This window comes from Argiope bruennichi, chromosome 1 (assembly GCF_947563725.1).
Source record: "Argiope bruennichi chromosome 1, qqArgBrue1.1, whole genome shotgun sequence".
Lineage (NCBI taxonomy): Eukaryota > Metazoa > Arthropoda > Arachnida > Araneae > Araneidae > Argiope > Argiope bruennichi.
This window is the reverse complement of record NC_079151.1, coordinates 32438757-32454687: the sequence shown is the minus strand read 5'-3', so window position 1 is coordinate 32454687 and position 15931 is coordinate 32438757. Positions and strand designations below refer to the sequence as shown.

Here is a 15931-nt window from a genome sequence, read left to right as displayed (position 1 = left end):
ACACGCTCGCCGTCGCCCGAAATAACACTTGGCGCGATAACAACGTTCGTCGCTCGCCATAACGCCTGGCGCGATAATCACGTTCGTCGCTCGCCATAACTGGCGCGAGGAACTCTACCGACTCACTGGTGGGGGACTGTTATGGTGGTAAAATTATAAGCCAGTTAACAACTTCCGGACAACAGTGTACACTTTTGTCTAGTGGCTTTGTTACTCGGCTATGAACCCTAACGTTGCAAGTTCGAACCTCAACCTGCACAAATCGTTAATTGGATATTTCGACGGTTTACAATATATTAACTTCAAGGCAGTTTTTAAATAATTATATTCAATGATGCGCATCTTTCTACAACCATCGTGAAGTGGTAAACGCTTTTACCGACAAATGGGGCAAGACGCTGCCGACAGGGGGGCAATTGCCCCCCCCCCCCCTGCTACCGCCACCTCTCTTCCAAACTTAGTGTAAATTCTTATTTATAATAATATAGATCACTGTGGATAAAGAATCATGAAAATCTTAAACTCATGAAACGAGTGATATCCTATTTGCACAACTGACAATAACAGGAACTTCAAAAAGAATGTGAAGTGAAATAATAACTATGATCCGTAACCGTGAAAGAAATTTTCAGCTTTTGTTTACACTTTCTAGTGTTTTTGAATTCTCGCTTTTCTGTGTAATTGCCTTTATGGAGTGAATAAGGTAAAGACTATGATGGCAAAAATAAAGCCACCTCATGGGAATGGAAGTAACAAGAAAGAGTATTTTCCCCTTAAAAATGAAAAGGATTCTTTTCAATTGCAAGCACCTGATGTTGCTATCGACATGAAAAAAGAATGCGTGAAAGAATCAAAGATTTCTAGATTTAGAGAACTAAGAATTTTTAGTAGTCTGGCATTATATTTTCTAAAAAAATGTTGGATGACTTGCAGTGCTGCTGTGTTTGTAGTTTTTGTTATTTATTGGTGTTATGGAGGAATCATTGCTTTCATTTTATTTCTATTTGCATTGTCAGGTAAGTAAAGTCGTGTTTCAGTAAATCAATATACACAGAAAGAATTTTTTTTTTATAGAATCTATTTTTATAATATAATAGAAAACCATTACTTTAATAAGGTTTAAAATTCTTAGAACTTTGATAAAAAATTTAACACATATTAATATAAACTGCATAATTGTTTTGTTTTATGATGAATTGTATGGGTTAATGTAATTTTCTATTAAAGTACTATAGAAATCAATAAAATCTTTAAAGACGATTTATTTAAAAATGAATGTTGTGAACTGTTTACAAATTTTTCCTTTATTGTTCAGTGGAAATGCTTTTATAGTTCATGTTCTAAAATAGCAATCAATTGTTATTTTTTGGTGCAGTTTTGTATACAAGGTGCCTTGAAACTTCACACACACATAGGTACACAATATTTGGAAGGGATGTAGAGAAAATTATAGAAATCACAATTATGTAGGAAAGCACGGCCAGAAATGCCATTCTCAACTGATAAAAAACAATACAAAAACAGTTTAAAGTCTTTATTATCCCTTTGAAAAAAATACAAGAATATTGATAAGAATAAAGCAGGTGTTTGAGATCTTGTCCATTGACACTGAAACATGTGTGATATCTATGCTAGATGGGTTGTCAAACATTCTTGAGGATATTACACATTTCATGGATAATAGCAGCAGTGAAGGTAAATCTTTCCACCAAGAATGTCAGAAACTGTTGGCATTGTATAAACAATGCTCTTCAAGGAATCATAAAAAATCAAGTGGAGATACATCAGATGATGCAGAGGGGCATGCAGTTAGACAATATATCCAAAAACTCATGTATGGAAATTGCATAATATGATGGAGCCCCATTAGTACTCTGAAAACACCATATTCAAACAAGTTTGATGTCTATCAGCAAATATATGATGATAGACATCAAATGTTATCTTTGTTTGAAATCTTTCTTGTTAGAACTGTACATCAATACATAAGCTTCTGTTTGCTAAGCCATATATTTAATAATAATTTTAGCACTAATAGAATTATAATCTGCTAATTTAAAATGATTCATGTTGACTGAAGGGAATCAGTATTAAGGAATTTGTATGTATTGATGTTAGTATAGCACTACCTATGCATTTCTTATGTTTTCATGATTCCTATCAATATTTTTTTGCTTTTCCTCTGCATTCAAGGTAGTGGAATGGAATGTGGAGTTTTGGGGCAATCTGTATTTATATTTTAAACTTCTAAAGTCCACACCTTTTGAGAACATTAGAATTACCAAAACAATTTACTATCATAAAAATTTTGATACATTTTTAAAAAATCAATATATATATATATATATTTAATTATCCTAAAAATTTTGATAAAACAACTTTGCATATATAAATATAAAAAAACATTTACAATTCAGTTGATTAATACTTTTTGATACTTCTTCAATAATTTCATAGCATCCAGCATGCATGCTGAATGCAGCAATTTTAGTTAGTTAGATTGATAAAATAATTGTGATATTCTATGTTTAAGATTTTTATTTTTAAAGCATGTGTTATACATTTGATGATTAATTGCTCATAAAATAATGATCTTTAGTATTAAAATAAACTGTAAATCTACTGATCAATTAATGAAAAATATATTACTTTTTTTATTATTATTCTATTTTGATATAAACTATTCTAAATTTTGAAATGCATTTGTGATTTTTTTTATCAATATTAATAACTTTAAGATAAAAATGATCCAATATTTTAATGATTTTCAGAAAGAATTTAAATATATATATATCTCAGATAATTGAAATATCAAACCTTCTTGAAATTTATGAAGCAAGGGAATTTATTCTGCCTTAATCTTTCTTTTCCATTTTAGATTTATAAGTAGATTTTATAAAACAGCTGGTGCTTAAGGAAAATAATTTTATTATTATTTAGATAATATTAAAGTGTTGTTCCTTGGCTGGACATTTTAGATATATATTTTAATGAAATAATTTCTCAGTTTGTAAAATTTATAAATAACAAATGTACTCGTGAGGTTATTTTTTAATTTAATGAAAAATCAAATTTATAACGAGAGTCCTTATTTCCTTTTCTATAAGAAATTTATGTTTATTGGAAATAAATAGACACATATGAAATGAGTCATGTGTTTGTTAGTTATTATTTTATCAGTTTAATTTCAAATAACAATTTCTATAAAAATTATTTATATAAAAATATATTAAGCATACCCATATGAAATGAAGAACTTTGTAAAATCATAACATTATAACTTCTGTACTGATAACAGAAACCGAGTTACGATTATTTGAACTTTCATCCTTCAATTACGCATTACATCAAAAACAATTTTTTAAATTGCATTATTTGACATAAAATTAATAGTTTTTGTGCTGTTTCTTTCTTTTTTTTTTTGTATATTTGTATATTGTATGTACTTTTTAGCTTAGCTTTAATTTTTACATTATGAGTTATTGCACATTTTTTCTTTATTTATGAATGACATAAATAAAAATTTTGGAGCTGAAAACAAGCAGACAGATTTCTATATTTCCTTATATTTATAAATTAGTTTGTGAGATGTTTCCAAAATATTTTTTGCTTTGTTAGTGAGCATAATAAATTATTTTATTTTGCTCCCCTAAAGTGCTCTTTAAGGATGTAGTTGTTTTATAGAAATAGAAAAACCTTTTCTGGATAGCAATTTACACTGAGTGAAACAATCAATTCTTGTAACAAAAGAAAGTTTGCTTGCTTGGTTTGCAAAATTCCCAGTTTGGTCTCAGTTCTTCCAGTTTCCCAGAATTCTTTAAAACACAATTGTAGTTTATTATTTGCTTATTAGCAGTTGGATCAAAAACATTTAATGTGGTTTATATTAAATTATTTGGAATTATTATTTTATATAATAATAAACCCAAAAAGTATTTCATGAATTTTAAGATAATTTTAATATAAGAGAAAGAGAAAATAATAGTAAGAGTAGAAATAAGATTTAATATGAAAATGTAAGAAATCGCCTTAAAGTAAAATGAGAAGTATCATAAATATTCAGTAAAAAATTTATCATTAAGTATTAGTGTCCTAGCATGGTGAAGGAATTTTGCCAACTTTGAATCTGGTATAATATAAAATACCTCTTGGAAATTTGTCATTAGATAATATCTATTACAAAGTGTATAATTATTTTTGATGTATATGGCTGTGTTAATTTTTTTTTTTCGTGTGTGTGGTATTCTCCTTTTTTGAAACAATGCAGGATTATATAAATCACCATTTGCCTTTTTAAATTGAAATCAGTTCTTCTTTTCTTCCCTATATTTGACTGATTTAGATGTAGGCTCAGATACAATGAAACCATTGTATTTAATTGGCTTATACTATTAGTAATCCCCTCTCTTTATCCCCCCCCCATTGGCTAAAATGTTGATTAAAAATGAAAAAGTGCAATTGTTACCTCACACCATCCTGAAAATTAGATATTCAGAATTATAATGGCACTTGCATTTCAGTAATAATAATGTCCTGAAGTTAAAGCCTATTCCTAAATTTGAATATTTCATTTTAATCATAGTATAGTAGTAAAATGATTAATGACCCCCTTCTTTAAAAAATTTAAACTGGTATGTATGATATTTTCTCACTTTTAGAATTCTAGCGCTTGGGAAAATTGTAACATTGGCTTAATCTCTGTTCATTACTTTAATGATTATTATATTTCTGACACATTTTGTAAATGATTTAACCTAATGTGAAGTACAATTGCTTTTATGTTAAAAGTTTTATTAAGCAGAATTGACTTATTTATTTTTATAACTACAGGTTTTCTTTTCCAAGTTGGAGATTATTTTCTTTATCATCCTGACCAACCACCACAATCTCGATTGTATGTTCCTTTACCATCCCTTTTTGGTTTACCTGGTGAAAGTATCTTTTTAAAAACAGCTGATGATGTGAAGATACATGCTTTCTTCATCAAGCAGGACCCATCTATCATTGAGCATGTACCAACAGTTCTATATTTTCATGGAAATGCGGGTAACATAGGTCATAGGTAGATATACAATTTATAAATATTAATTCAGGAAATTTCTAATGTGTATTGATATATAATATTATTTTTTTATTGATATGAAAGTTGATTATATGATGAGGCTCGGATAAGAAGGGTTTTTTAAAAATATTTTCTTGTTGTTTATGTTGAAATATAATATCATAATAAAATCTGACACTCTTGAGGAAAGAAAAGCTATTTCATTTTTTTAAAGATGAAACAGAAGATGCAGAGAAACATCCAGAAAAAAATTTCCATAGAAGAATATAATAGCATGAAGAAGATATGTTGATATCCTCGTTTGAGCATATGTTATATAATCTCGGAACATTTTTAAAATTTTAAAACCTGTAATTTTTTAAAAATAAAGTAGGATTTTGAAAATCTTTTTATGTGATAAACTTTCATGCTAATAATAAATTGATGAAAAGCATATAATTATTTCAGATTTTTTTTGATATGCATAAATTGGGTTCATTCAAATATTGGTGCTTTTAATGCTAGGCAAAAATAGTTTCTTCCCAGCTACTGTATTTAGATTAATTATTGGCAGTTATATATATTTTATAATGAGAGCAACCATGATCAGAAAGTAACATTTCCTTGTTATATTTCGATTTCTTTTGTAGCATAAGTTTTTATTATTAATGTGTAAAAGTAATTTATGGGGAAGCAACTAATAAATAATCTTTTATTATATAAATTGTATTTAATTTCTAAATTTAACATAATTGAAAAAAATAATTAGCTATGATTACTACTTTTCCCAAAATGAATGAAACATATTTTTATCCATAAACCTTATTTACTCAGTTTAGAAACAAATAAAGCTCTAAATAAATACAATAAATAATGTTATATTTGTTTGTCTGAAAATGGTTAGAAAATTTTTAGAACTTTACAAACTATATTGATAAAAATATAACCATATATTAATATTTTTGTTTAAATCTGTTCTAGATTACCTAATGCTCAAGGGCTGTATCAATTTTGTGGTTGTAATATTTTATTGGTTGAATATCGTGGTTATGGTCATAGTGAAGGTGTTCCTAGTGAAGAAGGTACATTTTATTTTCTAATAATTTGTTATATTTTATTTTCTATATTTATAGAATTGAAATAATCCTTACATAATAATTATACTTCCCATGTATTTACATCTTTGGACAATTTATCATCTGTAGTGTATATCTATCTATCTATCTATATACACATATATATAAATCTTATGCCTACTTTAATAATAGCTGATTTGCTTCACCTTAAAAACTGTTTTTAATTTTATTCCTAATTTCATTTGTAGCAAATGAATATTTAATTCATATTCAGTGCAGAATTTTAAATTATTAGATATGATTGCATTTATAATGGGGTTTGAGTTAATAAAATCAAATTCAAACAGTAGAAAATACTTATTTTATGATTCTAAAAACTTGCAGTCTAAACGTAGCATGATTTTAAAAACATGCAATTATTAACAAAAACATGCGGAACATTTTTTTTTTTCAGTTTTATCAAAATGTTTACTAGATAATTGTATTTATAATACTCTTCTTTCTCTAGCAATAATAACACCTGTAAGTTAAGAACAAACAGAATCCTTGAGTTCAAGGATTCTGTCAGTACATTGCACGTCATCCATTTTGACACATTAATTTGTGAAAATCTAATAAACAAAGCTGATACAATTTAAAATTTTAGAGAAAGAGTAACTTTCTAATTTTATTTATACCTTGAAATAAATTTGTAAAATCTCAACAACATGAAAAAGAATTTTGTTTAGATATATGTAACCACCAATTTATTCCTGAAAGAACATTATGTTATAAAAGTTTGAATACGGAAAGGTCTGAAGATTAAATTGTGATTCAACAGACAGTTAAAAACAATGATTAAATTTCTTTAAATTATAGTCCAAATTAAATTAATATTAAAAAATGATTTTTTAAAAAAAAATATTCAAGTGAGATAAAAATCAGTTTTGGAAACCATATTTATAGGAAAAGATACTAAAAGATAATTTTTGTTTAATTAAACTTTTAAAAAATCATTCCTAAGTGCACATTCACACCCTCCAAAGTATATCTGTGCTAACTTTTGTGGTTGTAGGTCTAACAGTTTGTCCATTTAAACGCAAACATACAGTCTCCTTCAATAATTATAGACTGCTATATATGCAAGGAATTGATTTTAGTTTGCAAATTTTAATTCATTTGTGGTGATTGTCTTATTGAATTATTTTTTAAAAATAAAATGTTTCTTAATTTGAATGCAATATTTTTTTAGGTGGACATATTAGATTTAAAATGGGGGGGGGGGAGTAGTTAAATAAAAAAAAAGTTGTGGATTTAAAATATTTTGTTTCTTTAATATATTTTTTTCTTTATATAATTTATTATGGTATTATAATAGCTAGAGAAAATCTTCAATTGAATTGATTTACATTTATTTATGTATTACTGTAGAATGAACAGAAATATTTTAATTATTGTAATGAAACTGAAATTATTATTATCAAAATTGTTAATTAATTTTGATCTGTAGGACTATATCTTGATGCACAAGCTGGAATGAAGTTTCTACTTCAAATTCCATACATTGACAAAACTAAAATAGTTGTGTTTGGACGATCACTTGGTGGAGCTGTTGCTATTGATTTATTGACACACCATGAATTTGCAAAACATGCTCTTGCATTAATTGTTGAAAATACTTTTACAAGCATTCCTGATGTTGCTAAGGCTATGTTCAATTCTAAGTTCATTAATTGTCTTCCTACATGGGCTTTCAAAAACCAGGTATGCTTCTTTTTTTTTATACTTCCATTTAAATTTAATATTGAAAATAGAATTTATGGATTGAAGCGATACCTGTGCATTAAAATTAAATTGAATGTTGATGTTGTAATTAAAAAGCATCTGTAGACTCTGGTAGTAAATGTTAATGTGCATTCCATAACATATATTTGATATGCTACTAGTAACTATTTTGGTTAATATTTTATTGAATCATAATAAAGAACAAGTTTACATAGTTTTAGCATAAGCATTTTAATATTCATATTTTAAAAGCAATAACTTTTTTTTTTCAAAGCTTCAAATGTAACTGGTTGAAATGAAAATGATCTCAATATAAAATTAATCTTATATGAAAATTATATATTTATCCAGATATAATTTTTAAAATCTTTATTCTTTTCCATTTTTTGTTAATACTTGGCAAAATTACTCAAAATAATTAGTTTAGAATATAGAATTCCTATCCATGCATTTCTGATGAAACATATATGTCCTCTTTGTATCAACATGTGTATTACAATCTGAATTCTGAAAGATCTGTTCTTTAGAAGCTTTATTTAATGTTGGAGATTGAGGAAAAATATAATTAAGCAATTGATTTGTGAAATCATTATGGAACTGTATTCTAGTGATACTCATTTGTATTGTATCCATAACTATTCAACCGAGCTGGCAATTTCACTGCTGTTATGCCAATTTGATGTTTAATTTGACCAAAGCTGTTGTTATTTTTAGTGAAAATGTGCTACATTAATAAGTTATAATTAATCTTATATTTATTTTTTTAGTTTTTATCTTTGAAAAAAATCAAACGTGTCAAAACACCTTCTCTGTTCATATCAGGAAAAGCAGATGCCATTATTCCACCAAGCATGATGAAGACTTTATGCCGAGTAAGTTTATATTTTTTAAAAATTAACAAGCAATTTGTAAAGCTACCCCAAAATTTTTATTCAATTTTAACTGCTTACGATTTTATTAATAAAGTATTAATAATCACTATATTTTATAAAGTTGCATATAACTTTATCAAGTCTCATTTAAGACATGAAATTAGATACTTTACATATAATTCGTAAATCTCAAACTCATAGACTATATTTCACCATTTATAAGTGTACCTATAACAAATACTTAAATAGTTTTTTTGTTTTAATTTCAGTGATTATTAGATTTTTAAACTAGTAACTTTTGAATAGAATCAATCGGATATCTGCTTGGTTAAATAATAAAAGTCAGATTTAGATAGCTGATTTATTCATGAAAATGTATCATTTTGAAAAGTCCGAAATTTAATTTTTCTCTGCTGGTGCTACATAGGCTTTACTGATCGAGTCTCCTCCTTCATGTATAGAATAGCACTACTAAAGTATCTCTTATGATATGATAGTTTCATCCTCTTGATTCAGTATGTCATTACTTTTGTGATGACTGAATACACTAATACACTAATAATTAAAATGGTGGTCCTCATTTTAATAATTTGTCTTTTCCATTTTAGAAAGTAATTAATCCTCATTAGTTTTCCATTTTAGAAGGATATTTAATATTTTCTTTAATTTTCAAAGTAACAGTTAGAATCCAATTAAACTGCAATTTTCAATTTAAATAAATATATTGTGGCTGTTATTCATTTGTGATCACTTAACAGGATAAGTGTGAAGATTTTTGCAATAGTTTACTATCTTAATTTTATTTTTCTTTTATTTGAATTTAAAAATTTTATTTATTTGGATAGAAATAAAATAGTTTTTTAAGGATTATTTAAATACCTCGGGAAATCACTGTTCACAAATAAACATTATTATTCAATTGATGCAATTAATCCCACATTTGCTAAAAAGTGTGACATTTTAAAACTGGTTTGTATGCTAATTTCATTTTCTTTTGCCTTTCTTTCAGGAAAGTGGGAGCCAAATAAAACGACTTTCATCTTTTGAATTTGGTACACATAATGAAACTTGGCAGTGCAAAGGTTATTACAGAATTATTAATTTGTTTGTTGATGATGTAAGTATTTTATTTTAAAAAATTATTATCTGAAAATAATTTTTATTTATACAATGAGATAAATACAGTCATTTTAAATAGTGACATCTTTATCTTGTTTCTACTTCTATTTCTTTAAATAAATCATAATTATAAAAAAGAAAACCAAACATCAACTTTGATTACATAAAACTATGTAGTTTCTATATATGAAAATTAAAATTCTTATGATATTAATATCATTTGTATGATTATGGACACAATTGGTAAAAATGTAAGTTGACAATGCTTTACAAACAGCTAAAATATATAGGCTTATTTACATTTACAGGACAACATGCAATATTTATACTTCTAATAATCATAAACCTATTTCAAAGGGATCTTTTACATTTTTCTTTGTTTTAAATATTATTTATAATGCAAAATATTACGTAATGCTATTTAATGGTATAATTTTAATGAACTCTATTCAAATATGTCATCTGTTTGTAAACAAATTAGAATCATATTCAAGATAATTATGCACAGTGTGTTTTTTTAAAAAATTTCTTTAATATCAACTTCATTAGTATAGCTGTTTTTTAAATTTCCCTGTATGTCCTTTTTAGATAATGCTTGTTCAAAGAGAAATGCAGGATTGGTCCATTGGATTTGAAGGTGGAGGCGAAATCTATTGATATAAATTTTAGGTAAATAAGATTAATAAAGATTTTTAGACATTAAAATTAATGCATTATTAAAACTTAATATCAAAACTTTTTTGCTTATATTTTTTAACTCATTTTTTCTTTCCTGTTGAAATCTTCTGAAATGGCTGTTAAAACCAAAGTAACATTAAAATAAAGTTTCTAATAAATTTTAATATACAATTATCTGCAATGATGAATTATGGCTCCAGAATACAATTCATATTTAAAACCGCTGTTATATTAATTAGCTTGTAATTGTAATGCCTCAATGTAACATGCTAATAAAAGGGGATTGAGATAATATTTTTTATTGTTGCTTGAAAACATCTTCACAATTTAAAGATAATATAAGAATTAATAGTATAATATAAGTATTTTAATAAAGTACTTATATAAAGTATAATATAAGAATTTTAAATACTATGCTTAGGTAATTATCTGAGATTTATAGTAATTAATTGTATGATTCTATGGAAATCCTTCAATAATGCTCTTATTCTCTAGTCCTTTATCAAATATCTAGACACATACATAGAACTCGACTGCATAATTAAACCAGTTATACAAACTTGTTACCATTTTATATACTAAAGAATAAAAGGAATGAATATTAGTTCTTGAAAATCTAATTAAAAACTCATTTAAATGATGTTTTTGTCCTTTTAATTAAAAAAAATTACTCGATATATATGTATTACTGAAGGGGTAAATAATACTATGTTAAATGAGCAAATTGTTTAGTTATATATATTTCAAAGTTTATCTTTACAAAATTGCCTCATTTTTGAAAATATGATTTCTTTAGTTTAATTTTTTTAAATAACTATTCAATGTGAAACTGGCATGAGATTTCTGTATAACATAGTCTGTTTAGTTGTTATTTGATTTGTTAAAGTGATTTTTTCATTGTTTTAATTCAGAGGTATTAATTGTAAATAAATGGATTTAAACCAGAGAAATGGAATAGTTAAAATTTACTTGAACAAATATATGTAAAATTAAAACTAGTGAAAAGAAAATCAATGTTAAAATTTATATCTGCCATTTAATTCAATATTAATACTTCAACTAGCAAACAAAATATGGAAAAATTAAAACCTTTAATTATGTTTGTTTTTGAATATACAATATACAGAAAAAAATATTCTGTTTGAAAATACTTTTTAATAAGTTCTTTGTTAAATTAGCAAAAGATACAATCCAAATAAAAAGGCATTAAGTAGGGAATAGAGCAAGTATGAATGTAACATGTGAGTTTATGCAGCTTTAGAACGGAATTTTCCCTAAATTAGCTTAGTTAGTATTTATTCATATACATACTGAAGAGCATTGGAAACAAAACTATGCGCAACTCAGAAGTTAAAATAAAGTTTAAATTCACATGATTAAAAAATAATTATTTTAAGAATGTGGATAAATTAATTATATATATCAAATTTATCTGCTTTCAGAGTTGAATATAAAAAAGTGAAATGGTTGATATGTAGGCTTTGAGGATTAAAAAATGTACTCTCTTCCACTCAAAAAGACTAATTTGAATGAAAACAATCCATCTCAGAAAAGTTATGACTTGTATTAACTATACTAATATGAAAATGCATATTAATAACCATTTTTTTTTTTATCTTTCTTTAGTTGCAGTTTTTACACAAAATGTAGAAATTAAGAAATTTCGTAGTCATCTAACAAATATCTCCAAAGAAAACCATCCAGCAAAGTCACTAAATTATTGCAAAATCCAAAAATATGTTTTTCTCTATTATACTATCAGTTGATAATAATAACAAATGCACTGTAAGAACATTTACATTCTCTTCATCTCGGATAATACAATCTTCTTTGAAATGCTTGTTATTTTAAATCACATATTTATGAATTGATGCAACAATTTAAAATAAAAATGATATTGCTTACATTTAGATCTTTATTGCAATTTCATTTATACTTATTTTTGTCTAAAAATTATTTTGTCTTTATAATTAATTGTAATCAGAAAAGTGTATAGTATCTTAAAATTTTTAAGAGAATAGATTTATTCAGAAATAATCTTCATCTATCAAACTATATTCTAGATTTTCATATTTATTTTAAATGATCACTGAATGTAAATCTAATAAACGTGCATTTAATAGACATTAAATGAATATAAATCAACAGCTGTAAATCTGAGATTAAAAAAAGATATAGTTTGTGTGTATCTAGTCGTCTGAAAGCTGCATTTACTGTAGTTATTGTTGATAATTATGTCTTTTTCATCTTTTTTGTAAATGGATGATTGTACAGGTTGAAAATTTGTGTGTTAATGAATGGTCTGAATGTTGCATTTATTGTTTTAAGAGTTTATTTAAAATTGTCTTGACAGTTTTAACATTTTTTCAAACCTAAGCTTTTCATATATAATATAATGTAATATAATTTTGTGACATTTGAATTGTGGATATTTAATATATGCTTTATTAAATATGCTTATTATGCTTTATATATTTATTATGAGTGCTTTGTTTGTACAATTATGTATTCAAACATTTTCCCTAGATAGTTTAATGGCATTATTTCATGCATAGCAAGCATAATAGTTTTAGCGTTATGTAAAAAAATCAATAATTATGAGATTTGAACTGTTCACACTATTGTTTTTTCTTCCAGTTAATTTTTAATTCATATAATGATTTCATAAATTGATAAATAAATATTTTAATTTTAAATAGTAAGTATATAAGCATTATTTTCTAAATAAGAAATTTAAATTTTTAAAAATTTGAATTGTACCTACTACTACTATTTTTTCCCCTGCCATTGAATTTTTAACCTAAATTCTGATAACAAATTTTATATACTGAGATAGTTCAAATTACCTTAAAAAATAAAAAAAGAGTAGTTAAACATTCAAATTTGATTTATGTTTTCTTGCATTTAAAATATTATAGTTAAAGGCAACTCAAGTTGATGATTCATAGAAAGTTACAAAAGAGTATATCACCTATGAAAGATGTAACGTATTTCTATGCAGGATAGAACAATTGAAAAAGTTTCAAACAATTAAAAAAAAAAAAACTTTTAAACATGGAATGTTATTGCACAAAATATGATTTAGAATGAAAGAAACATTAATTCTGATAATATATATATATTAGAAGATGTATCTATCTTGAAGAACTGTTATTCTCTAAACTATATTTCTAATATGATTGTCACAGATTAACTAACAAAATTAATATAGAAAATTTCACACACATTGGCAGAGTGTTAGTTAATAATAATAAAAAATTATAATTTATATTACAGCTTAGATGTAAATATGTAATAACTTTAAAAGTTTTGTTTCCTTACAGTGGGATCTTCTGTATTTATTATTGTTCACAAAACTTAACTTGAAACTAATAATACCAAAAACTTTGGACTCAAACAAATAATGAACCCTTAAACAAAAAAAAAAACAAAAAAAAAGTAAAATTCCAAATAAAATTTATGCTAAAAGAAAATATTAGCGACAGCTTTCAAAGAATCGGCATAAATATAAAATTATAAGAATTGCAGATCTGTCTTTGCTGCAATCCAGCATAAAAATTTTTTAAATAAAATTTGAAATTTATGATACCATAACTAATTTTTGTTGATGTTTGATTTTATTCACACACCAATAACAATTAATTTTAACAATGAATGAAATGAAATCCGATAGTTGCTAGATACCCCATCCCCCCCAAAAGTTGAATTTTTTTCTCTGTTTTTAATGAAAGAGACAAAAAGGGCATAGATATTTTTAACTCTGCATATCATTACAAACAGTGGTGAACAGTTATATATACTAATGTAAAAATTGGAAAAGAAAAGAGATCATTTTCTATTGAATATCTTTTAATTTTCTCATTGATATTTCAAAATAAATTTTTTATCATAAAGATTATTTTTATGGCATATAATATATCCATGATTATTAATCAAAATGATGTGCTATGTGTTGACAGTCTAAAGACAAAGAAACACACCTACATTTCTTAAGTAAATGGAAAAGAAATAACAGAATTACTAGACCAAATCTGTTTAAATAAGGTGAGGCATTAGGGGAAAATCATACTAAGACATTTGGCATTACAGCTATTAGATTTTGATGGATATAGATAATTTTTTTTATTTAATGGTGTATATCAGTTAAATTTTTCATATGTATGCATATTTTAGCAATTTAACTTGTCATTTAGGGCCATATAAATTTTGTAGCTAGCTGTTTTGAGGAATGGCAACATAGTTGGTGCATGAAATGCAACTTCAATTTTTAAAAAATAAACTGTAATATTGGTTATATAATAGCATTCAATTGATGTCCTGAAGCAAGTAATACAGTAAATCTACCGTCACAATATATATTTAACTGTTAGTATAGAACGAAATCTATTTAACAAAGTGGAAATGGATATTTATTCGTTGCTTCATAGAATATATGCTAATAAAAATGCAGAAGCTTGTAATTAATATTCATTCTTATATTCAAAGTTACTGGTTTAGTAACTAAATTGTTAAAAAAATTTCCATTCTCATATATTGATTCTCTCAAATGTATTATTCAGGAATTTTTAACTATCATTATCTTGATCTTAATAACAGCCTCCGTAATTTTCACCACACCTGACAACTTGAGTTATTATCTTTAATGCTCCTCTAAAATTTGAGCTATATTTTTTGTGAGATGTAAGTAAAATATCAAATGTTATGTTTTTGTGCTAATATCAATGAATTGGAAAATTTTAAAAGGATTTTAACACTAGTTGAATGAAATAATGAATTATTTATATACAAAAGTATTGCATCTTGTATTGCTCATTATATTGATTTGTCAAATAAATAAATGATTTAACTCTCTGCTTACTTAGATCTTTCCAAGCTTATACAAATATTTTGTTGTTCTACCATTTGTTTATGATTTTATATAATTGTTTGTGTGTACTCATATTTTAAGACAAAGTATTTTATTCCTTAACTTAAGACTATTTTGATTAATTTAAATAAATTATTTGTTTTATCTGAACTTTTTATATAAATGTTATGTTTCATCTTTTGATAATTTTTTATGTGTCTGTGTATTTATATGTATGTTATGTAAATAATACTTGTATGTTGAACAAAATATATTTCATCTGGCAAATACTCATCTGTTGTTGAAGCATTGTGCTCTATTTATGAAAATAAATATCATTTAATTGACATTCCATTTGAGTAGTTTATTTTATTCATTACTATTCACCTTTGACAACCAGGTTATTTGCCAAAAATATTGATTATGCTTAATTTCTCATAGTTTTCTTATTCTTTGTTATTCAGATTCTTATAAAAGAATACTTTTAAGCGATAAATAGTGATAGACATTAAAGCCGTGCTATTTTAATAGTTCA

The 15931-nt window shown here is 25.4% G+C and overlaps 1 protein-coding gene across 1 annotated transcript; it reads left to right on the top strand.

Moving 5' to 3' along the window:
- Nucleotides 1-627: 627 nt before the first annotated feature.
- LOC129971930 (protein ABHD13-like) lies at nt 628-15666 on the top strand. The gene is made up of 8 exons (XM_056085910.1): nt 628-1016; nt 4831-5062; nt 6023-6123; nt 7607-7860; nt 8649-8753; nt 9763-9870; nt 10461-10541; nt 12177-15666. The coding sequence occupies exons 1-7, from the start codon at nt 713-715 to the stop codon at nt 10527-10529; spliced, it is 1173 nt and encodes a 390-aa protein (XP_055941885.1). The 5' UTR covers nt 628-712; the 3' UTR covers nt 10530-10541; nt 12177-15666.
- The last annotated feature ends 265 nt before the right edge of the window (nt 15667-15931 follow it).